Below are 25,632 nucleotides of genomic sequence, written 5' to 3' on the forward strand. Positions count from 1 at the left end.
TCACGATTGGCCGATAATGATGATACCGAGGTTGTGCTTATGGGGACAATTTGAATATTTCCCAAATTATTAGTCAAAACTCAAAACCCATGTTAAAACTGTTCCTGTGTGTGTGAGGAGGAAGGGGAGAATGTTTAGGCCTGTCACAAAGATGTATTGATATTATACTAATATATCCGATTTAATTTTACACCATTTAAATTATAAGATTGGTTTCTCCAGATGGGAGAAATTGCCGATCACCGATTGAGTCATTTGGAGTGGCCGATAGATCGGAGCATGAAGACCCGGAAAGGTCTTCCTCCTTACCACAGAAGTGGATCAGCTCATTAAGAGCTCTTGCCAGACTCAAGTCAAGAGGCACAAATGAAACACAGCCACTTGATGAGTTGTCAGGCAGAATTCCCAGAGCTTAGGGCAGTTTGCAACTATTATACAGTACAGTCTATCTCTGCAAGTAGGTAAATTGTATTTCGATGGCATTTCTCACAGAGAGCTAGGACTCAAAGTGCTTTACATACTGTACGTATGTAACGTCGGGGAATCAAACCCAGGTCTCCCATGTGGAAAACCAACAACTTAACCACTATAGTCTAAAGGGGAATTCCCCGTTGACTGTCATCAGGCAGAGGCTCTGAGCCACTGCTACACAATACAATAGTAAAAAAGTGAGGGGCACTGTTGTCATACATCATCACTTTACGGCCAATCACAATTGGCGTCCTCACTTGTCTGTCCTCACTTTTTATCCTCAAGTCCTTTTATCCTCTAGTCCTCAAGGCTAATCCTCAAGGCTAACTAATCACTTGTGGTGTCCTCACATTTCTGTCCTCGCTTTTTTATCCTCAATACGTGCATTGCTCAGCCAATCAAATCATCGCTACTGGGTGCTCAGCCAATCAAATCACTGCTATTGGCCGGGGTACACACAAACAGACCACCCTGGGCAAGACCTGTCCTACGCTGTAGAGGCTATCATTTGTTTGGGCGGAAGTTGAGGGATTTTAGTGGAAGTATCGCCCAAGGAAATGACGTTGATGCTTTACATTCTCTGCGAATGAAACAAGTGTTGTGGTTGGTCGGGAAAATATCATATCCGGGGGAAATACATCTGACGGATGTTCCGGACGATACATCCGCCGATAGCTTCTTTTCGCAGATAAGTAAGCCTGGGACCGAGGCTACAAACAGACAAAGCTGGGAATCAAAAACACTGCATAGAATTATTTAAAATCAACACAAAGTATGTGTACAATTAATCTCAGGAAACAAAACAGAAAACATATTACACACATTTGCTCGTTTAAACAGTAGTGTTAAAGTTTATGGCATACCTGAAGTACAGTGCAAAGTTGAAGCCAAATGAGATAAATGTGATGCCGTCCCAGGCTGTCCACCACTTTAAGGCCTACTGTGCAACTCGAACATTACCTAATATTTAGGCCTGACGTCGAAATTAAAAAACAATCTTATAAATCATCAATCATCAAACCTCCTGTTTCTATATCGGTGGTGCTCAATATTTCATGTCAAGGACCCCCCAGAAGCAAATACTTTAGTTAAAAACGTTCGCTCTGAAAGAATATACATTCAAAGATTTGCTCCACATTTTCCCGATCTTTCAAAAATAGCAGACTTACAAGCTCGTGAGCTTGTAGATCTGCTATTTTTCAATAGCTAAAGTATAACATTATGCTTGAAACACCAAAAGGGGTTCCCGTCCAGAATGGGTTGGTTAACCCATATCCCCACCTGACACGTACAACAAAATGCAGTCCTACTCCCCAGGTTGATTTCCAATCAGGATGATTGAAATCTCCTGTTCTACAAGTTAACTGTCTAACTGTTTTCGGAAGTGCTAGATATCGGTCTGTATCCTACATTTCTATGATCAGACCTGTGATGTGGTAAAATCTATGATATAATCTGCTCTAAAGGCCTTCACTCTAACCACACAAACCCTTGCGACCCTATACTATACTGGATATGAATAAAATACAAATATGCAACACATTGTGAGGTATTTTTATGGGAAAACGTTTAGTGTAGAGGGGGCCGGGGGGACAAGGGTAGGGACCACGTTGACCCATGGGGGACCCTGGTCAATGAACAATAGCCTATAGCTTATAAGTGGTTAAAAGTGTAAGGTCAGATAGTGTAAGTAGATCACTCAGTGGCTCTCAAAGTGGGGTCCACAGTCCACTGGTCCAGGGACCCTCTTTGGGGTGTCCATCCATTTGTACACTTGTTATTTGGGACCATCTTTGAAATGAAACATTTTAACCACTGGTGTAGAAAACTGTAGATATATGAACAGTGGGCAGTACCCAAGACCAACAATGGTAGGCAGTGGGCACCACAAGGCAGCAATACACCAACTGGCGTGAAGTCTGCCTACAGCTGTGAAACAAGTGGGTGTTTCTGTGTTTGCGACTGGTACCGTATGTCCCTCATGCTATGCCGTAACAACTAACAAGTGTATGCTAGTCACATGACTAGGCAGGGCTGCTATGCTGCAGCTGGATATTTCAAGCTGTCAAAATACCCCAAACTGCTAACAATACTGTTGTTGTTCTGTACATTTGTAAGTATTAAACGATGGATTATTATTTTTCCTTCGCAGGAGGGACTTGAGCATTATTTTCGTATGAAACGATTATTTCTATGATGTTTTAGTTTACAACAAGACAGGACAGAAACAGGCTAAAGCTAATGAGGCGTAGCTCTGTAGTCGTTGCTGTCTGCAGCACTACGGGTAGCTTGAGCCAACTCAGAATGGGATTCAAATACATAATGCCACTCAACTTGGACCCGGTTCAGTCACAGTAAACTGTTAATGCAAAGTCCACTGCACGTTAATATAATTTCAGTTTTTCTATGTGCTTAGCCTTATTGGATCTAGCCCTAGAACGCATGTAATATAAGCGTGTGTGTACTCACCAATAATTTGGAGTTAGTCCATATATATCCATTTCAAAGTTCTGGCAGAAAACGTGTGTTTAGTCAAATCTCTCTACTTTTCCACGAGCTGCACACGGACGACATAATTTCCCACCACCGGGAGAGGGTTGGGAAGCGCTCGTTGTAAATAACTCAACATCTCGCGTAGTGAATTGAGTCACATTGAGTGATTTAAAACGAGTGCTTCCAAACACGAACACAGACAAATGACGTTTATTGACAGAAAGTTGCTCATAACATGACAAAGAGGACTATCCAAGCTGTCCATTAAAAGGTTACACATTAGTGAGTTTATCAGCGTTTATTACAATCAATCAGATAGGACTTTTCATGAGTGGTCTGTCACTGACAATGGAGCTTGTTTCAACTTAGTTCAATTCAATACAGTAAGTGCACCACCAGGTATCCCCGGCCCCTAGTACAATGATTTGAACGCCACAAATGCTCTCAGTCTTCAACAGGAGTCTAGTATATGCATGGTTGACTAATACACTACCTTGCTGTGATCCCAGGAACCTTTTCCTCTGGTGCAATGGAGCCGATATGGGGTGGGCTGCCCACCCAGCGTTGTGCAGACTGAAGCAGGATCCTCACGTTTTGTGCACACCAGCCAAGTCTTGTCATCATGGCCTCCGGCTACCCAGGCCCATTTGAAGGGGCAGAAATGAAGGAGGGCTTCCTCTGCCCTCTGTGTCTGAAGGACCTGCAGTCCTTCTACCAACTCCAGGACCACTATGAAGAGGAACACTCGGGGGAGGACCGCCATGTGAAGGGACAGCTCAAAAGTTAGTCTATACGCAACCTTGAGTGTATTTTGTATCTCATCAGGGACCATGCCGTCCCTGACACTTAATTATCAAATATGGTTCCATTCTGTTTAGTGTAGAGCCTCTGTTTCCATCCAGTGAGCCAACAAGCACAATATCATTACCCTGACTCTGTTTGACCTGAATGGAACACACCCTGCGATTTCATGTCATCATGGCTGCTGTGAAATGTGAATTGACTATATACGAATCCACAGAGGGGTGCCTGCATGGGCGCAGCCATTAATGCAGTGTACCATTAAGTGCAGCTTTACACCGCAGCACTGATTAGCTACACTTGGCCTCCATGGATTCGTCTATAGAAGTCTCCACCTTTCACCCCTCCCATTGCATAATAATCTCTCTTCTTTGTAATCCCTCTAATCATTGTAATCTGTCTTCCTTCTCTTCTGAACCGTATGTTTATTAGGGATGGGTTTTAATAGTCAACTAGTTACTAGTCCACTGGCACCCAGGGCCAGGGGTCCTTGAGTGGGTTTTCAGGGGGTCCCCAGTTAAAACGATCTAGTAGGAAGCAAATCTGCAAGTCTGTAACCAAATGGACTTTAAGGTTCCATTTGTACACTCAGTTAAATTTAACACTGGACTTTACTGTGTATTTAGGGTTGTATGAAATGGGGGTCCTTAAAATGAAAAAAAAAAAAGTTGAGAATAATTAGACTACCGGTAGTTGACCAACAGTCGACTATTTAAAGCCTTTAATGAAGCAATAACATATAGAGCAGTCAAATGCCTATATATACAGTATCGCCAATCACTAACGTTACTCATATGCCAACCTTTGTATAGGTCTGGTTCAGAAGGCTAAGAAAGCCAAAGACAAATTACTAAAGCGGGATGGAGAAGACAGGCCTGACACAGGCAGCTATGAGTCCTTCTACTATGGCGGAGTGGACCCATACATGTGGGAGCCTCAGGAACTGGGTGAGAGCCTGAATACACTGAATGCTTCTTGGATATACTGTATCTAATGCCATTAGGTCATTTTGCAGCAAAGCACATCTTGCTAATATTAGGGCTGCAACTATCTCATTATTTTCTCAGCGATTAATCGAAAAATTGAGAAGCGTGTTTATTTTTTATATAAACAAAATATTACTACATAGATTAATCTGATTAACCATCTAAAGGCCAGACAATGTAACTATACTATACTAGTCGCAACTCCTTGCAACAAAACAGTTTTAAGTCACATCAATGCAACTCCTTGCAACTGGCATTTAGGCCTATACTTTGTCGTACAATGCTGAAGAAAGGCAGAATTTTGAGAAGCTTGTAGATTGGCTTTTTTCACAGTTTTGTATTAAAAATATATGTATATTAACTATATTTATTTCCATTAGTTTCAAAAAACAAAACGATTATTTTCCACAATTGTTTAAATTCGATTAACTAAGTTAACTTGAAGTTTACTACAACCCATTTACTACATTGAGTCATTTGCCCTAGAATAGGGATGCTAAGGTTCATGTAGTTAACTTTTGCACTCCTAGCTAATATATTCTTATATCATTCTTTTCTTTGTCTCATTGGTAGGGGCAACCAGAAACCACGTGGACTTCTTCAAAAAACACCGGGCAGCCAGGATAGATCATTACGTCATAGAGGTCAATAAGCTCATCATCCGCCTGGAGAAGGTGCAATAGCAAATCGCTACTCGTTAATACCAATTACTTTATTGTCAGTGTTTCACTATTAGACTCAATGCTACCACCTCATCCCTTACCAAGAAAACCGTTTATTTTCAGCTGACGTCTTTTGACCGGACCAACTCGGACACTGCCACAATCAGAGGTTTGTCTCACTTTTCTGTGAGATTTTCTCCCTTTTGTTGTGGATTTAATACGAGCAAATGACCGAATGCCCGTATCTTTTACAGGGATAGAGAAATCTGTAGTGGCATGGGTTAGTGACTCGGATGTTCCCTTCTGTCCCGACTGCGGGCACAAGTTCAACCTGCGGAATAGACGGCACCACTGTCGTCTCTGTGGGTCTATCATGTGCAGGAAGTGCATGGAGTTTGTTCCCCTGCCGTTGGCTTGTGAGTATCATGTTAATTGGGGGGGGGGTTAATTGACGTAAAATATTTCGGAAAGTAAAACGTTTCAAACATTTAATTAGATACTTCTGTCAACTACTGGCAGCATACCTTTCTCACATTTCTGAATCACCTCTGAAAAATACCACATATTTAAAAAAAACTAATAAAAAACTACACAAAAAGTAAGCCTTTTCACAAAATAAAAACTAAACCAAACTAGCCAACCAACTTAAAAAACAAACTGGAATTGATAACAAAGTCAAAAGAAAATAATAAAGACTAATGACAAACGCAAAACTATGATAACCTTGCAGAGCAAGGGCTATAGCTAGATGAAATCCTATCCAATCATAACCAGTGTCGGGGTGGAGTCGGGTAACATTTCTGCCAGTTCACCACCACAAGTGTGAAATTTGAGCCTTTTTTCCCCTCCGTTTGTTCCCCCCCACTGCCTAGATAAGCTAATTAGTGGGACCAGGGAGGCGCTGTGTGTCCCCGGAAGCCCCGGCCAGTCCCAGCCGCAGGTGTTCCCGGCAGGGGGTGGCGGTGGTGGTGGGATGGGCTCGAGGAGAGGCAGCATCAGCAGCCTGAGCAGTGTCACCTCCATGCTGGAGGAGAAGGACGATGAGAGGATCCGCTGCTGTCACCACTGCATGGACACCCTGCTGAAGAGGCAGCAGAAGCTGGAGGAGAAAGACCACATGCCTGACATAGTGAAACTGTATGAGGTAATAGTAATAATAATAATAATAATAATAATGGTAGGTCATTGGTATTGGCAGTCAGCAGAACTCAATGGTAGAGGCCTGTTTTTTTCCCTTTCATTATCAACACTTTATTTGGGTTTTTACGTACAATTTTAAGTACAAATAAAACCTGTAAACAAAATTATCACAAACAACGGAATACAAATATTTGATTGAATTAACGGTTTGCAAAAAGAGGCACAGTGGCACAGATTTATAATAATTAAAATCATTCTAAAAGGAGGAATGTGCCCTTGAGGTTAAACCATATACTCTAAGGGTTAAACATGGGATGAGTTTACAAGCACATTTGTGCATGGTTTAGCCTAGATAGCCTAATAGTCGGTGAAAAAGTAATGTTTTTAAAGTAATGAGGAAGGATATGACTGGATACAAAACACACAATATGAGAGTCGTGGATGTCTGCACAGACACGAGGCTAACATAACCTCGCAGCTACACAAAGTATAATTTGGCCGTAACACTATCATTTAGAGTTTTCCTGACATTCCCCAATTGGCAAGATTATTTCTCACAATAAATAAAAACTTGCGCACACCTGAAAAACCATAACACGTATTAAGAAATAATGGAATTATGCACACTGCCATGACTTGCAAATCATTTTGGTTGTAGACCTTAATCATGCATAGATGCATTGCTCCATTTACTCTTTCATTTTCGCATCCTTATGTTTATTCTGTTATATCCTTCCTTCCTGAGAGTCATTCAGTTATTTCCTTCAATTCACTGGCTCATATTTTCTTTTCCTGTCTGACAGAGGCTGAGGTTGTGCATGGATAAAGTGGATGAGAGGGCTCCAGAGTACATCCGAATGGCCGAGTCTCTCAAGTAAGGCCCCTTATGTGGCAGCCATTTTAAACAGAGAAGACTGAAATTGGTATTCTTTGATGTCTGTAGATGATGTGTACTGTAATTCTCGCTGCATACACCTACAGTGCTGGAGAGACAACATACAATCTGGACACTGCTGGTGGACTGAGAATGGAAGTACAGAAATACTATGAACTAATTGATGCACTAAGGTAGATGGCAGATCATGCTGATACTAAACAGATTTGACTTTGAAGAGTATTCGTTTTTTGGTCACATTTGTTAAACATTGTTACGTTTTACCTGGATTAAATGTTTTTTGTGTTCTTGTTAGTAAGAGGATTTTAACACTGGGCTTGAAAGATGACCCACCACCACATCCCAAGACCCTCCAGCTGCAGAAAATGGTCCGCTACACAGCTACACTCTTTGTTCAGGTGAGATTTAAATAGTCCGCTACACAGCTACACTATTTGTTCAGGTGAGATTTAAATAGTCCGCTACACAGCTACACTCTTTGTTCAGGTGAGATTTAAATAGTCCGCTACACAGCTACACTCTTTGTTCAGGTGAGATTTAAATAGTCCGCTACACAGCTACACTCTTTGTTCAGGTGAGATTTAAATAGTCCGCTACACAGCTACACTATTTGTTCAGGTGAGATTTAAATGGTCCGCTACACAGCTACACTCTTTGTTCAGGTGAGATTTCCAATTTGACAACAAATGAATGTGTTTGTCTTATATTACATAATATTACATTATACATGTGCCAAACAAACCATTCTCCATTTTGGTCCACTTTCTAGGAGAAGCTGTTAGGTTTGATGTCTCTACCCACTAAAGACAAGTACGGAGAGCTGAAAGAAAAGAAGAAACAAGAACAAGAGAAGCGGCTTCAGCAGGAGAGATTGGTGAGGAGTAAATACGTACTGTTGATATATCTTTGTCACAACGCGGTGCTGCTCGATGAAAATGGCAAGTAGCAAGGTCATGTGATGAAGTGAACACATTTGGCTTCAGTCTTTAGTTACCTGTGAAGTTAGCATACCGTATGTGTCCACCAGGTTTCCCAGGAGACCCTGAAGAGGAGGCAGGAGTCCGAGAAGAACCGTCAAGTCGCAATCATCAACGGAGAGCTTCCCCAGGCGCCCACGGCCCCACGCATGACCAAAGCCGGTGGTTGGTTGCCCTCCTCAGACTCCCTCGTCACACGAAGCGAGTTTGAAGACCCGTTGCTGCAGCAGATAGAAAACATCCAGTCGTTCCTGCGGCAAGCGCGGGAGGCCCATCGGATGGATGAGGTGGCCATGCTGGAGGAGAACCTGCGACAGCTACAGGACGAGTACGACCAGCAGCAGACCAGCCTGGCCATCGCCCTCTCCCAGCAGCTGGCTAACGAGGAGAGCTTGCAGCAGACTGAGATCAGGCGTTTAGAGGCCCGCGAGAGGGAGGAGAGAGGGGAGATGGAGCCTGTGGCCCCAGCTCTCTCCATCGTCTGGGAGAACTCTCTGGACTTGGGCCCTGCGGGGAACGCTCAGCGTGACGAGGATGAAGATCCCTCGGAGGAGCCGACGCCGAAAGCCGAAAGGAGCCCGCCGTCTCTAAGGGCGTTCCCGGCTTTCACAGCGCAGGAGGAGTCGCCCCCGAGACTGAGAAGCTTGGGTGGACATGTGACTCCTCCCGGCGACGAGGAACAGAACAGTGCCTCCCTCAATCCCTTTGATGAGGAGGACTCCACTCCCGTAGAGGAGGATGTGTCCAATCCCTTCTTTGAGGAGATCCGGAAGGAGCACCGGGCAACCAATGGTAAAAAAGAGTACAACCCCTTCGAGGAGGAGGACGAAGGTGAGGAGGAGGGAGAGGGAGACGGCACGACTGGCAACCCTTTTGAGGAGGAGCACAGTGACGCCAGCAACCCTTTCGCCGAGGCCTCTGGGAATTCCCCGGGGGTCTCAACCAACCCGTTTGACGAGGCGGACGAGGACGCTGTTCTACGCGACGTCGACTTGATAGAGGAGGAGCTGCTCCTGCAGCAGATTGACAACATTAGGGCCTACATCTTTGATGCCAAGCAAAACGGTCGCCTGGACGAGGTGGAGCTGCTGTCGGAGAACCTGAGGGAGCTGCAGCACACCATGCAGGAACAGAAGAAAAAGACACGCTGACACATGGTTCTCATAATGACCGCACCGGATCACCTGCTACTTATAACAAAGGTTCTCCATCCACCTGGATAGCTCACTTTAAATGACTAATGATCCCTCACACGCGGTGAGGGCGAGGTCAGTTGTACGCACTGTATCGCAGTAGTTGAGGAGTAGGAAGTGTCTACAGATTCAGAAAGTTCCATCCCATACAAGCACTACAAAATGCATTTGTAGATTTGTGTTCGCAGTAACTCTTAGCTATTTTGATAGAATGGAGACAAGGGAAGAATACCACTGCACTTAAAGGATAATTCCTGTTTTTTTTTATGCAGTTGCCAAATGGGTCCTTTGAACTGGAAGTTGTCTACTAAGTTATGATATGCATAGTTTGGAAGTCCCATTCAGAATATTTAAAAAAAAAACATCTCAACAGTACCATGTTTCTTTATGCTATATTAAGTTGATTTGGCCCAAAACAAGAGAGATGTTTTAACTGCTTTTATAGCCCTGTGTATGGCTAATACTGTATGTTGTGTTCATGTGATTGTTACCAAACAAACACACACTACTTACTCTACAAAAAGCAAATTTGACAATGGTGATAACAAAACAAAAATAAATCACACACAAAAACGTTTTGGTCCAAGGATTGTGCAATTTAGCACTTTGAAGGACATTGACCATGAAATTAATTTACATGAAATATAATTTCACCATTTGGAATTGTCTTGTTGTTTGTTTTAATAGAATTGCAGATGAAAAGCACAAGGCACACTGCACGATTGCAGGAACGGGTCATGTTTGCTAGCAGAGAGCAGAGGCTGGCTTTAATCTTAGTCCTACTTGATAATAGAGTAGGTACAACTACAGTACAACAGAATATAGCTGACAGGATTACTGTACATGCACAACTAGAGAGGTTGGCTTTCATCTTAGCCCTACTTAACAATACAGTAGGTACATGAACTACATTACAACTGAATATACCTGATGGCATTACATGCACAACTAGAGCTTTCAGTCGATTGCAAACTATTGCTGCCAGACCAGGTGTCCACTCTAGTCTATGACGTATCTGGGACGTATGACAACACATTTGGGTGTAGTTTCAATTCTATTCAACCCTTAAAATGGACTCACGTTAAATATTTCAAAAATATATAAAACTTGAAAACAAGCTGATCGCACCACCAGTTTGCAAGATTAGATTAGCTCCATAAAGACACATAGGGGTGAAAACATGATCTCCCCTCTTGCCTTTGGCCTGGCAGAGATAATTAGGGCTGCAACAGTTAATTGATATATTTAAAAAGAAAGTTCAGTTTTTGTTTTTCAAACCATTTAAAAAATAGCAGATCTACAGGCTCAAAAACTATTAGAATTGTGTTGCGTAGATCTGTTCATATAGCCATATATAATCAATTATTTGATGAATCAAAAAAAAAATCGATAGTTGCAGCCCTAGGCATAAAATTGTATGAATGTCGTGTTCACCTCAGTTTGCTTTAACAGCTGTTAATTTGTTAATGGAAGTTTTTGCATTTTTAATGCAACAATACAAATCAGCATGTATAATTTGTGTTTGGCTACTATGTGTCTTCTAATGCATGATTCAGTTCAAATCTTTACAGTCCATGGTTCAAATATGTTCTGACTCACTCTTCATCTCAGGCCTTTGTCATAGTTGGTGTTAACGCTGGTTAAACTCTTTAAGACTTGTTTTGGAAATGTTGAGTGAAAATGTTGTTCGTCATGTGAAACAATATTTTCAAAATCCTGTTTTTTTTTGTTTTCTCCGGTTTACAGTGGTACTGATTTGAGCCACCGAGCACAGAATGAATGCATTATCGTAGCTTTTCTTAAGGTTGCATGATTCATGTGTTCACGACGATATCCTTGTGAATTGCTGTTTGATGCTGTATTTCTATGCAGGCAATGGTCTAGTAGTTTCTTGTCCCTCTGCCTCTACCGTACGTTTTTACACAATGTAGTTGTTCTACTGCTCTAGGCTCAGATGTAACACATCTTCCTGTCTGCTAGTCCAGTCCTGTGAAGCACCCTCCCTCTCTGCTAAGTCCTGTTATGAATTATGTACAGTGTACAAAGATACCATTCATTCATACACTATTCAGACCAAAGACTCGCAACGAGACAAACCGAAATGATGGTGTCATGTGCTGGAAATGGCTGATGCGTTGTTTATAGATCAGCTATTTTGGGACACGTGACACTGATGGAGCATACATGATGTGGAGAAAGAATGCAGTGGTCTGATTTACAATATTGTAAAAAATAATTAACCAAGTCACTCGGAAATGATCATTCGCAAAGCACTAACACTCATAGGCAACACAACATGCGTGTAGTACATTTTAGTTATAGTATGCATTGTACATTACTGACATAAATGGATCTCCATAATTCTTAGAACAAGTCAACTCAAAACATTAAATGAGATTTTGTGCACCGTCTAATTCCAATCTGTTGATAAGATTGATAAGATACTAATCAATATAGTGCCACTAAGTATTAACACAGATAATGCTGCTACTGTACAGTATGTCTCACCTTATGTAAAAGCCTAATTTATGGTCTGTACAACAGTGTCACCGTTGTGAGGGAGTATAAATTAAGCTTGTCTGAATAAGAGGGTGGTTTCATGCTGTTCAAGTCCACATTTCATTTTAATAAACTAACCTGTTGTAATATCAGAACAAATCCATTTACATAAAACATGTACTATGGTTAATGTGAATAACTTGTTCAGCTTTTTGATAGACTATTCACTTTACCTTTGGAAACAATTAGGTTTAACAAAGAACCCATCTTATTTAGACACCATGTTTCAGATACTTCAATTTTATTACCTTGAGAAGGCACCATCGTGACACTAATAAAATATATGGAAAAAGTTTAAACTGTGGTTTCTTCCTCGAACATTTTGTATTGAGTAAACAAATCAGAACTTTCTCTTACTGTACATCCCACTCATTTCCGCAATTACCATTTCTGCAATTTCCGCAATTACAATTTCCGCAATTTCTGCAATTTCCATTTCCACCATTTCCGCAATTTCCACAATTTCAATTTCCATTTCCAACTATTAATGGCAGCTGGGTTTCATCATTCAAATAAAATAGAATTCTGTCCGTTTAGCTATAAAATTATGTCAGGGAATAGGGATATACAGTATATGTCTTTCATTTGCATTGCATCCCCCCCCCCCCCACCCCCAAGCTTTTATTTTCGTTCGAGTAATAGTACAACTCTAATAGTATTACTTATAATAATGTAATTAAAGATAACTTCATTCAGATTTATTTATTTTTATTTCATTTTCCAGATTTTTTTTTCTTCTTTTTTTTAGATTTTCATTGGTGGGCCAGTCATAATGGTCCCGCGGGCCTGATGTGGCCCGCGGGCCTGAGGTTGAGTATCACTGTCGTACGGCATACTATAGCACGCCGTTTTTCATCATTTGAGGATTTGAAAAAAATGAAAAAATGAAAAAAACGATGGGTTATAGCCCATGTTTTTTGATATTTTGGAAAAAAAAGTTATCCTCGTTTCTCATCATTTTGGACCATGGGCTATAGCCCATATCGTACGGCATACTATAGCACGCCGTTTTTCATCATTTGAGGATTTGGAAAAAATGAAAAAAACGATGGGTTATAGCCCGTCCATGAGTAGCTGTCTGTCTGCCTGTCTATGAGTAGCTGTCTGCCTTCCTGCCTGTCCAATTGTCCATGAGTAGCTGTCTGTCTGTCTATGAGTAGCTGTCTGCCTTCCTGCCTGTCCAATTGTACTGCTAATCCTAGCAGTACACATTTCACAGAACATGCCAAAACAATACAACTTCTGCACATGGAAGACAAACTGGAGCTCAAATTACCTCCAGTTGACACTATTTACAAAACTGAAAGCAATGTTCAAGTTTTCTTTTTCAAACATGAAAATGACACCTGTGTTAAGTGACCAATGGATGGATTCTTAACCAATGGCACATCTCCCACCCAATCACAATTTGTCCTCACTTTTGTCTTCAATGTTTGCGTTTACACAGACCCTCAAAGCTGGACATAGCGCCCCTCAAAAAACAGTGGTTTAATAACACTTCAGAACGGCTTTCTCTTTCATCATCTTGTGAATCAGAAAATATAGAACATTAAAATAATCACAGAAGCAACAGAAACAAATGAAAACTGTGGCTTTGTGGTCTGTCTCTCAGGTGTACAGATGGGGGGGCCAGACTTGAGTGTGGAAAAAGTACTTTATCTACTAATTATGAACGTACAAAAAGAACCATACAGAATATATTACATGTTTTACAATAGTTATTGTCCATTGCTCTCGTCAGCCTCAGTCCTGCAAGGCAGCCATCTGGGCTTTTTTGTATTTTCCTGTCATCTCTTTGGGCAGTGGCGTGGTGCCAGGGCACATCACCTGGCCATCCACCTCGCAAATGCACTCCCTCAGACAGTACTTTTTAGGCCCAAAGTTGGCAGGGTTGGAGGCTTCCGTCCTGGCATCAGCCTCTGCCTCTAACAGTTCTCTGCGTGCAGGGAGGGATGAGTTACAAAATTAACAGATCCACAAACATGTCTTGGTTAAAAACAATTGAAAGTTGTTCCGATAGAAATCATTGTTCAGCAACAGGGGTCTCCCCATGTCTTTAATAAACAGAAAATACATTTGCAGGTGACCAATTGCCTCCAATCAGAGAGAACCAATTAATCATCTTAAAATTTAGTTTGAATTCCAATTTTGTATTCTGAAAAGTACTAGGATTGAATTGATTAAAACATGTATTAACGGTTTGTAGAATAAGCACAGTTCAATACAAGGTCTGCTAAGAGGATTGAGATATCCAGAAAAGCATAAAACTAGTTTATATTCAGATTTAAAATAATCAAAGTTGCAATTTAACTTAATTGTGTAGCAAATTCTAGCAATGGTGGATGTCATCACTTACTCTGATTTGCCTAGAATTTTCCTAACATGTTGTGAAATTTGTTTGAAGTCCTTTCCTTCAGTATCAACCAGTACTTGCTCCCCATCATCTGTAGGAGACAGGACAGAAAATTCAGAACAATTCAGACCGATCTAAACCACTTTCACTGTGACGTGACACGGCATGTAATTTTGTCTAGCTACATTTGTTCATGTCATCCATTATTTAAAAACAGATCTACATCGTGTTTTTTAAATAGTTCTTACGTGGTAAAAGAAGGATGAAAAATACACAGGCTTCTCACCTAAATAGAATTTCAAGAACGGCGATGGGGTCATGTTCTTAAACATGACTACTTGAACCCACGGATTCTTGTACTGGATTTGAGGAACGTTGAAGAACACAAACTTTCTGAAGAGAGGGTTAGATGGGAATATTATAGCATAATCATATAAAGTGAGGTGTAACATGTAATGATTCTTCATAATAATCTAATGTTGAATAATGCTTAGTCAAGTGCCACTGTCGAGTATTGGTTAGAATCCACTGACCTTGCTCCCTCGCTGAGCTCTCCACTCGTGTTGTAATTCACACTCATAATCTTCACTCTGTTTTTAAAGATAATGTCGCCTTTCTGGAGATATTCCAGCGTCCTTCTGATCGGAAACCTTCCTTTCATAGGCATATTTACGTCTTCAAAACTGCAAATGTGTCTGAAATAGCAGCGCAGAGAAGACAGCCGCTAACAAGGAGGCGCATATTGATGACGTCAGAAATAGTTTCGTATTTGTAGGCTGGTGGTATTTGTAGTTTTTAGCGTTCACTCATTGATACAAAAATTATAATAATTTGCCTTTAGTAGAACAATGAAACCTCCCAGCAGTGTTAATTTTGTTGACTAATATTAAGAGACTAAGTTTTTTGATATTTAGTCGACTAAGACTAAACAATTTCAGAAGACTAAATGGTGTTATTATTCAAAAAATGACAAAATCTGCTGAAAAAATGAACACTGCCTTCCAGTACATTAATTAAATAAGAGATCCTTGCCATAGATTTATGATATTACTGTGATATAAATATCACACTAATTATAATACAATAATGAGAATAACACGGTAGCCACAGTGCTAGTGTACCGGCGTACCGGCGTCATACGTCACTATGATTCTGTCATAATATGGAGTCCTATGTCAGCCATGCCCAAATATGGATGGAATCAATGGTGTCAGACAGACATAGATAAAGATACAGTAGATATGTCAGTTAGCTCCATATGACCATATATGGTGTTCCCGGTTATCCGTGTCATGGCCTGACCAGAGCCATAGAAGAAGAGAGTCGCGACACGCTTTGATCTCGCCACAAAGAGGGGTGCTATAGTTCCAAACATTGGAACTATCCCATTGAGATAGAATGAGCACTTCCATTGTTACAATGGGAGTCAACGCTAGTGTCGTCACTCTCATACTAGATCATGCTGGGCCTGACTAATTATATAATAGTGCAATAATAATTAGTAATAACAATCAGGTGACGTGAAAGCCTTCTTTAATTGATTGATTGATGGACGGATGGATGGATATAGTATAACAACCTATAGCCTCTGTCCCAGGCTTAACATGTCCGGTAGCCGTGGAAACCTAATATGCATTGCATACAGTATATTTATGACATCTGGGATCTCCATTTATGGGCATAAAAAAAGACAGGGACAGACAGGGACAGAGCTCTCCATAGGGGCATAAAAGAGACAGACATACTTCCGGTACAACGCGTATTGTATAACCAGGGACTGTGTGTTAATTGACATTATGGATTTTGATCTCCTTCCGATGCAGGCTGTCACTCAAGCCTATAACCACTGTGTCCCTCCCTCCTCTCCGGGCTAAAAGGAAGAATCTTAGGAGTCTGTGATGGAGAACTGGTAATTTAATAAAGAAAAATCACACCCGTGTGAAGTGAGGGGCGCTCTTGTACATCATCATGCATCATCTCATACTGGCCAATCAGTAGAGCTTTGATATCTTCTGGCCAAGGGCTTAAGCGCCCTTATTGGCCAAGCGCTCCCACCGTGATTGGTTAGCTGATTTGCTCATCTATATGACGTAAATTTTCCCGTCAATGGCGTTTAATTTACGTTATATTTGGTGGAATTTGTACCTAATTTCTCCTTTCATTGTCAATGGCAAATTTTGAGACGTGAGGACAAAAGCTGTATATAGGAGGGGCTAGAGACGCTCAAAAATGATTCAACAAAACAAACGTGATCAGCCAGGGTTCTTCTATTTCTGTATTCAACTGTCCGTAGTAACAATGACACATCTCCAGCAACATATACAATGGTAACGGATGCTCAAACAATGACACATCTCCCATCATCTCATTCCAGCCAAAAAGCTGGCCATTCATTGTCAATGGCATTCAATGTTTGCGTTAGGACAATGTTTGTGTTTACCGTTTACACAAACCCTCAAAACTGGACCCTCAAAAATAAGATATGAATGTACATGCTATTCTATCCAACCATGAAGATTTGAAATTCCATGCACTTTTTCTTTTTGTCAGGTGAAACCACCTGACTAATGAAAGCTCGTGAAAACTAGACAACCTTTCTAGCCCTAGTCATACTGACGGCCTAGTTTTCCATTTTGTAGTACACATTTTAATGACATAAGACAATATGGAAATATTTCTTTGATGTTGTCAGTGGTGGCCATGGCTCTCGGGGAGATCTGGAACAACCTCCCCTGTCTCCAAAATGGTATCACCAGGAAACAGTCTGGGTTTGACCCCCACAATGCCATAGGGCCTTGTAGCAACGTGGTATTTCACATAGTAGTGAACAATCCACGCAGGTATCAACAGACGTGTGAATGTGAACACTCCAGCTGTGTATGCCTTGTAGGTATAAAGCCTCCACAGAGTCTTGGGTTGCAGAAAGTTAGACCAGAATTTCTCGATGGCGCCCGGAGCTTTAGGTTTTATCACAGGCTCTCGTGGACTCAGCTCCTGGTCCCTCAGCCATTGTCTTCTGAGCTTAATGAGCTGACCCATACGGAGTTTTTCGTCTGGCGTGTAACCAGACATTGTGGAACAATGGAGCAGTGTCCAGGCAGGTACTCTGGGGCTTTCTGCTCTCGTATCAGTGTGGGGACACTTTCATGTGATGAGTAGAACTGTAGAACTGTATTGTGGATCATCCAACCTCTTCTACAATGTAAACTTTATTGGCACGGTGTTTCAACACAACCGTCTATGGCTGTGACGTGCCTTTAATAACCACTGCAACATCACATCGTGACGTCACCTGATGAGTCGTGAGCCCCAACAAGCTGAACCAAGACCACTAGTAATAATTATAATAACTAGAACTGCACTGTCGAGTGCCTACTTGAGCGCAAGTACTGTCGACCGCTACGAACTTTCAATTCTCAGCCTCTCTGTAAAACATTGAAATTAAATACTAAAGTCGGGTTATAACAGGCTGTCAATGGTGACGTAATTACGATATGTTTCAATATTGGGTTGGGTAACATAACATGTAACGTATGTATACGTACATACGTAATGTTGTAAGTTGTAAGTACTATACTGTGGTCGGCTGGCTTTTATGTGCGTATGCTCGCTTGCTCGGCAGTATATATACTGATGTTGAGGGTGACATACCGGTAATTTAGATCGTATCAATGCTGGGGTATAAATATCTTAATTACGTTACCATCAACATCAGTATATATACCTCCGAGCATACGCACATTCATACGAGCACGACCACAATACTTCATCGGTAATAAGTAATAATCGGTCGGGTAGGCATGAAATCAGGTGGTCTTCAAGGCATGTGACCAGAGCCGTTGAGCTGACCAATATGCCCATCGCCCATATATATAGGCATATTGGTCCAAACTCCATTTGTTTAGAATGTTAATAAGCCCATACAGATGACATCAGGGATCTCCATGGGCGTAAAGGGACACACAGACAGACAGACTGCATTTGAGTTTCAGTTAAGTTGGAGAGTACCCGCTTCACACAGGTGTGATATCATCAGGCCTGACAATAATAATGAAATAATCTTTCAAATACCCATTTTCACAGGAAAACTCGATCTTAAGATCTTTCAACCTGCTCTGCTTATCTTGGCCATGCCGTTCTGGCTGAACATCTGAACAACATTATTCATGAATATTCATACATTTTAAACATATTCATGAATATTCATACGCTAAACACATATTACTCCAGAAATATAAAGAAATTCAAAAATAGCATAATTATTGTACAAACTCAAAACACGCTCTCTGAGCTTATAGAGCGGCTATTTTATAGGGACTCAAGTAGTTAAAGTTGTTCCCAACCTGTGGGTCAGGATCCCCTGGGTCCTACCGTCCACAGATGACAGCAAATTGAAAAATACCAATAAAAGAATTACAAAAAAAGCACTTATACTGCATCAAAACTAATGCAACAAACTATAGATAGGAGCCAACAGGAAGCACGCACATCTCCAGAAATTCTACAGGTGCTGAACAAGAAATATACGTACAATGAAAAGGAAGGGTTGTCCGTACAGTTGTGTGGACAACCCTTCCTTTTCAACAAACTATACTATAACATAAGAAAGAGGCAACACTTGTGAAAATCACTGATATACAAGCTCACTTGTATAGCAGATGTACAAGCTCGCATAGCGTCAGCGTGCATGGCACCAAGCTGTGACAGCTTGAATATCTTCTATTTTTGAACGCTTGACTATAAAATGACACATGCTTTCCTGGTGTTAATGCGTTAAAGTGGTTATGGCTACAACAGTTTGTACTCAGTGGTCTAAAGTAATTGAGACTTTCACTTAAGTACAATTTTGCTGTATTTGTACTTTACTGAGTATTTCCAATTCAAATACTATAATTATTTCTACTCCACTACATCTCAGATCCTAATATTGTACTTTTACTCAACTACATTTTTTTGAAAACTTTAGTTACTTTGTACATTTTTATTTATTATTACAGTAACAAGTAACTTCAGCCCAATATACATTTCTATCATTTGATCTACTAGCTAACATTATTGTGAGTCTGACGCATTGAGAGCTTGTAGATCTGCTATTTTCAAAAGATTTTTAGACATTTGAAAACTTGAAATGATAGACATTCTACATAATGAGTACTTTTGGTACTTTAAGTAAATCTTAATGCCAGAACTTTTGTACTTTTACTCGAGTGCATTTTGAATTCCGGTCTTTTACTTGCAACATATAGTATTTGAATACTGCAGTATTGATACTTTTACTTAAGTAGAAAGTACTTTTTCCACCACTGTTTGTACTTACATGTTTGGGTTTATATGAACTTCACTACTAATTACTACTGTAGCAGAAACACGGAGCTGCAGTTTGATCAATGAAGTGAAAACCATCACTTCTCACAGATTGAGGCCCTTAGAGATGAACAGTACGCATCAACCCATACTCCAGGGTCAGCCCCGGGAAAGAACCTTGTACAGTCTCCATCGCCATTGGGAGTAGTACCTGCACAACAATCGTCACTGCCCCAGTACCTGCACAAAAAACAACAATGTATTGAACCACATGCACTCAGTCACTCACATACAGTGACTTTGATAGAATTACAATATAAAAACATGTTAAATGTCTCACTGTGTTGTCAGTGGTGTTCCATCCAGCCACGTCCAGCTGCTTCTGCGCCCAGTCCTGGTCAGACCAATCCATGAAGAATAACCAGCAAGTCTCAATCCATTGATGAATACCTGATTATTTGTACATGATTGAATCATCATTAATTGTGTATCCAATACATTCACTTCTTCACTATAATCATGGAATTAGATCACATGCAACTATGTGGACAATCTGAGAACCCATCGTCATAAAAGGAAAAATCACACCAATGTGAACTGAGTGGTGCAACTCCCCCCCCCCCTCTCTCTCTCATTAGCAGGCAAAAGTGCAGCACTATCCCTCTCTCTGTTTCTGGCACAACAGCGCCCCTACTGGTAATAACTGGTGCTCATTAACACATACATAGGCGGACACATAGGTGAACACGGACATTGCTGTTCCTTAGAGTTCAAAAATAGCACCCTATTTCCTTGAGTCGTATCTGGATGATGGACTCCTGGACACAATCACGCTCAAACACACACACACACACACACACACACACACACGCACGCAGACACACACACACGGACACAACTGACCTGTTCTTCTCCACTGTTAATGACCACCAGATCAGCTCCTAGACTCAGACATCCGTCTCTACCTTCCTGCCATGATTTCAACTCAGTAGTTATGTAGTAGCAGCTGCGTCCAAACTTCTTCCATCCACTGGGACACGACTTGTCTAAAAACATCAAACAGGAGATTTACTGATGGATTTTCAATGTACCGATAATGAATTCTAACACATAGTTGTAATAATAATAGTAGTCAGAGATGTAGTGGAGTGGAGGTAAAACTATTCATCTATTATATCAATGATGTTTTCTACTCCACACATTAATTTTACTCCAGTAAACCTTTCTGGTATTTGTACTTATTCGTGTAGTTAATTAACCCAATTGGGCGGGAACCCCTTTTGGTGTTAGCATTATGTTATGCTTTAGCTATTGAAAAATAGCAGATCTACAAGCTCATAGCGCGCCACCGAGTGGCGCGCTACGAGCTTATAGGTCTGCTATTTTATTTATATCAAAGAACGACTGATATAGAAACATAGCTTTTTCCGAAAACTGTCAAAGTTAAATATTCCATTTTTGTGGTAGGCCTATGTAGCATTACGTGGAAGCGTGGATTGAACCCGGGGGGCCGGGGCTCCCACTCACCAGACCAACGCGCAGCCTACCGTGCCAATAGGGCTGAGCCCGATTAGCAGGACTGTTGCAGGCTGGGTCTCAGCTGCATGGAGGCTACACCTACTTCCTACTACTACAAATATTGTAGTTTTTACTCCACTACATTTATTTGACAGATATAGATTTAGATTATTAATATTAAATCTATTTCAGCAGCCATTGATGATGTCATTGGTAGGCAGGTTTCTGAACTGTCCACATAGACAAATTATGCCATGTTATAATGAGCATTAGTGACGCAGATAAAGATGAGCTTGAAAACGGGTGACGTGCATCTTAAGAATAATGATTGTTCTATGATAGTTGTCATACATCAGCAGTGATGAGCTTACTCAGAATCTCTACCTCTATATCCCAGATAATAATTTAAATATCAATGATATTATTTAAGTTATTTTGTATCTTCTCTCACCTGCTGTCTGTGTCTTCAGCTGGTTTACTTCACTTTGAAGCCGGTCCTTCTCCTGCGTCAGTTTGGTGTTCTCCAAGATCAGAGTATGGTAGTTGGACTTGTTGGACAGCGTGTTATGATCATGTACCAGGGTGTCGTTGGCCATGATGTTACTGCAGGGTGAACGATCTGCGAAGGACAGAAATGGATGATAAAGACAGTTATCGCTGCTGTTCATGATGAGGTCAATCATCTGTGGTGGAACACTTTATTTGAGAAGAAAATCTCAACGTTGTTAATTATCCTTTTTTTCATGTGCATTGTCACTTGTCAACACTACTTTATTCATCATACTTTTCAGATGCATATCATGCAATGCAACAATACCAAAAGAAACGATGAATTTGATTACAAAAATACAAAAATACGAGAAAGCATTTCCTGTGTTGCACAACGTGAGTTGAAGTACTGGAGTGCTTTCTTTTACAATAATATAAGTGCACATACTTGTACTCTGTCTTTATTAAAATGTAGACGTTAAAAAAGAAACTGCGAGTTTGTTGATCTGCTAGTTTCACTATTTTAAATATAAGGCTTAGAAAGGTAGTGGAGTCAAAAGTATGTCAATAGTATCATATCATATCATACCATATCAAGCCTTGTACCCTATTCTGAGAGATTTCTAGACTCCACCTTGGTGGAGCCTTTGCATGCTCTTACTGGAACTGGGACAGACTACGCAACTCTGAAAAGGGAACTCATTGTTGCAAAGCCAATGTTGGCCAAGTCATGTTGTCCAAACGAAACAGACCTGGCCACTGTTTCTAAACACATGAAGACATACGAGAATTAAAAGCATTTCCTCTGTTGCACAAGTTGTCCCAAGCCCGGGTAAATGCAAAGGGTAGTGTCAGGAAGGGCAATTGGGTTAGCATACTGTTGGTCAAAAAAGGAGAAGTGAGTGATGTGGTAGTTTAGTGACATGTAATACTCACAGTACACAGCCTGGGCTATGTTGCCACCCATCAGTATAAGACACAAAATCACCATAGCAACAACTCTGAAAGGCCTTCTCCCTGTTAAGACAAAAACAAGATAAGAGTAAATGCCTTTAGCTAAACCCAACCGGACCAAAGTACTCTAAAATAAAATACTAAAATACTTTTACACATAAAGTGAATCACTTCTATAACTGTCCTCGGCCTCAACTCTCCTCTGTCTCACATTCTTTGTCAAGACTGGAAAAGCATAAATATATGTATATGTATGACAGCTTTCAAGGATGAGAGGCTTGAACTATTGACAAGTTAACAAATGGTAACTATCTTGATTATTACTCTTAGAGTCCTTGATTGGTTTATTGAAAATGGCACTTATCATGATTTTTAGTAAATGATGTATACTTAGTTAATTCAGTCAGAGAACTCACAAATATACATAAGATGTAATGCGAGCGTGAATGCTCTTTTATCTTGGCATCAAAAAACAAAACAAAAACTGCAACAAGACAACATTTCACATAACATGGACATAACGTAGACATAACACATGGATCATTGCATCATGTAGGCTATCTGCTATAGTGATGATTAGTGAAAACATGAACAGGTAGTCTCAAGATGAGAGGACAGCACAGTTTTAAACAAATGAAAATATGTTATTGAACGAATATGGACAGGCAGGTTGTTCCAGTCACAGGGAGCTTTGAACATAAATTATTTTTTGCCAACTGATGTGGGTATATTAAAGTAAACCTGTGAGCAATGTCTAAGTTGATGTGTAGAAGTGTATGGTATCATAAGCTGTTTCAAATACTGTGGATAATTGAAATGAATACATTTAAAGATGAAATGCAGCCAGTGCTGCTGTCTTCTTGAGGTGGGAGATGGTAAATTGAGATTTTCGTACAAGGTACAGTGGTGGGTCAGATATTAGTAATATATCTTACCAGACAGCTTCTTCTTGGTCTGAAGATCTCCATAGACGGCATCGTCTATCTTGTGCCGATCAAGACTCTCATAATGTCCTTCTTCAGACATTTCTACATTAGTTCTTCTTGTAGTGACGGTGGTTTCATTCTCATAGTCTGCATCTTCTTGGACCTCAATGTTTTCAGTATGCCTCGCTACAGCCATCTGTACCTTTATGACTTCAATTCTTCCTGAACCTTAACCCTCTCCCAACCCTTCATATGATCAAGAAACTGCATCAGCTCAACATCCCCCCACTTCTCATACACTGGACTCACAGCTTCTTGAGCAATAGACCACAAACAGTTAAAGTAGGTACATCATTTTCATCAACTGCCATCACCAACACAGGGGCCCCTCAAGGCTGTGTCCTCAGCCCCTTCCTCTACACTCTGTACACAAATGACTGTATTAGCCCCTCACCCACTAACATCACATACTTTAAATACTCTGATGACACTGCCATTCTCGGACTGCTCCATGACTCTATTACGGTCTATCAGAATACCATTTCTCATTTCACACAGTGGTGCACTGACAACTATCTAGAGTTTAATGTGGTCAAAACAAAAGAACTGGTCATTGAAACAACAACCCACACTGGACTTAACCCACTCCTCATTAATGGTAAAACAATAGAACAGGTAGACAGCTTCACATACCTTGGACTCACACTGGACAATAGACTCAGGTTTGATCAACACATTACATCTATCCAGTCACCTAATACAAAAGCATTATTCAACCTGTTCTGTTCTGCATGTTTCTACACCATACTGTCCATGCCTAACAGGAACAAACTTTTCAGTATCACCCGTATTGCTTCCAAAATCATCGGACTTCCTACACCCACACTTTCTGATATGAACAATAACGCCATCACACGACTAGCACTCTCGATATCAAATGACACTGACCATCCTTTGTATCGTTTCTTTAACCTCATGCCATCTGGACAAAGATACAGAACCTTGCCATGGAAAAAGGTCCGTTTTAGTAGGAGTTTTGTCCCCTCAGCCATCGCGGCATTAAACAAACTGCCCCGCCGATAGGATGGTTCTGTACACAGCTTGTGGGGACCTCATGTTTAGTTTTTTGTACTGTCTTGGTGTTATGTGCTCTGTGTTGTTTTTGATGTGGGTGTTGAACTGTTGAACAGATTGTGAAGACAAATATCCTTCGGGACAATAAAGATTATTATTAAATTATTAACGCACCCCTCACCAACCTTAATAGGCCTATCTCACAGCCCTTCCCCGCCCCCTTTCCAGACCTAGTGGTGCTGACACTCCATAGACTTTACATGTTAAAAGACCTACATTCAGAAGCCATAAACAACGCATAAACGTTATTCTATTTGGTTTAGAGGTCTTAACATCTTGTTTTCTTCATAATAATATTGGTCTTTTACATTTTAACATTTGGAAAAGGCCTTAAATGGTGCAGAGAAAGCAGGTAGGGATTTAGCTCTGGTCCATAGCCTTACTCACGCCCATTCCTCCTCATGTTTAAGTGTGGGAAAAAATCGCGGCACTCCATCTTTAAGGAAATGGCGTCCTTGGAATACGACCAGCTGAGACCCCAACTTTAGCTATAACATATCTGAAAATAGCAGATCTACAAGCTCATAGCGCGGCACTCGGTGCCGCGCTATGAGCTTGTAGGTCTGCTATTTTTGAAAAATCGTGGAAATGTGGTGCACATCTTTGAATATATATTCTGTCAGAGCGATCGTTTTTAACTCAATCTTTGCTTCATGGGGGGTCCCTGGAACAACATATTTTCAGATGGGGGTCGGCGGCCAATTACATATATTTTTGGGGTCCTTGACATGAAAAACATTAAGAATGACTGACATAGAAACATAGGCTTTTCAGAAA

The 25,632-nt window shown here is 40.8% G+C and overlaps 2 protein-coding genes and 1 long non-coding RNA gene across 3 annotated transcripts; 1 reads left to right on the forward strand and 2 right to left on the reverse strand.

Moving 5' to 3' along the window:
• Window positions 1-2,484: 2,484 nt before the first annotated feature.
• Window positions 2,485-12,541, forward strand: rbsn (rabenosyn, RAB effector). Its single transcript, XM_080764579.1, has 12 exons — window positions 2,485-2,584; window positions 3,474-3,746; window positions 4,578-4,712; window positions 5,325-5,425; window positions 5,537-5,582; window positions 5,668-5,829; window positions 6,286-6,557; window positions 7,357-7,427; window positions 7,535-7,621; window positions 7,744-7,846; window positions 8,218-8,322; window positions 8,476-12,541. The coding sequence occupies exons 2-12, from the start codon at window positions 3,587-3,589 to the stop codon at window positions 9,574-9,576; spliced, it is 2,343 nt and encodes a 780-aa protein (XP_080620705.1). The 5' UTR covers window positions 2,485-2,584; window positions 3,474-3,586; the 3' UTR covers window positions 9,577-12,541.
• Window positions 12,542-13,817: 1,276 nt separating this feature from the next.
• mrps25 (mitochondrial ribosomal protein S25) lies at window positions 13,818-15,256 on the reverse strand. The gene is made up of 4 exons (XM_080763883.1): window positions 15,064-15,256; window positions 14,817-14,923; window positions 14,534-14,621; window positions 13,818-14,113 (listed from the first exon to the last, which is right to left on the reverse strand). Exons 1-4 carry the CDS (start codon window positions 15,195-15,197, stop codon window positions 13,921-13,923), a joined length of 522 nt encoding a protein of 173 aa, XP_080620009.1. The 5' UTR covers window positions 15,198-15,256; the 3' UTR covers window positions 13,818-13,920.
• A 6,639-nt stretch (window positions 15,257-21,895) lies between these two features.
• LOC308315236 lies at window positions 21,896-23,827 on the reverse strand. The gene is made up of 3 exons (XR_013964008.1): window positions 23,731-23,827; window positions 22,778-22,858; window positions 21,896-21,971 (listed from the first exon to the last, which is right to left on the reverse strand). It is a non-coding gene; the product is annotated as an uncharacterized lncRNA (long non-coding RNA).
• Between the last annotated feature and the right edge of the window lie 1,805 nt (window positions 23,828-25,632).

This window comes from Protomyctophum bolini, assembly GCF_963924005.1.
Source record: "Protomyctophum bolini genome assembly, chromosome: 5".
Lineage (NCBI taxonomy): Eukaryota > Metazoa > Chordata > Actinopteri > Myctophiformes > Myctophidae > Protomyctophum > Protomyctophum bolini.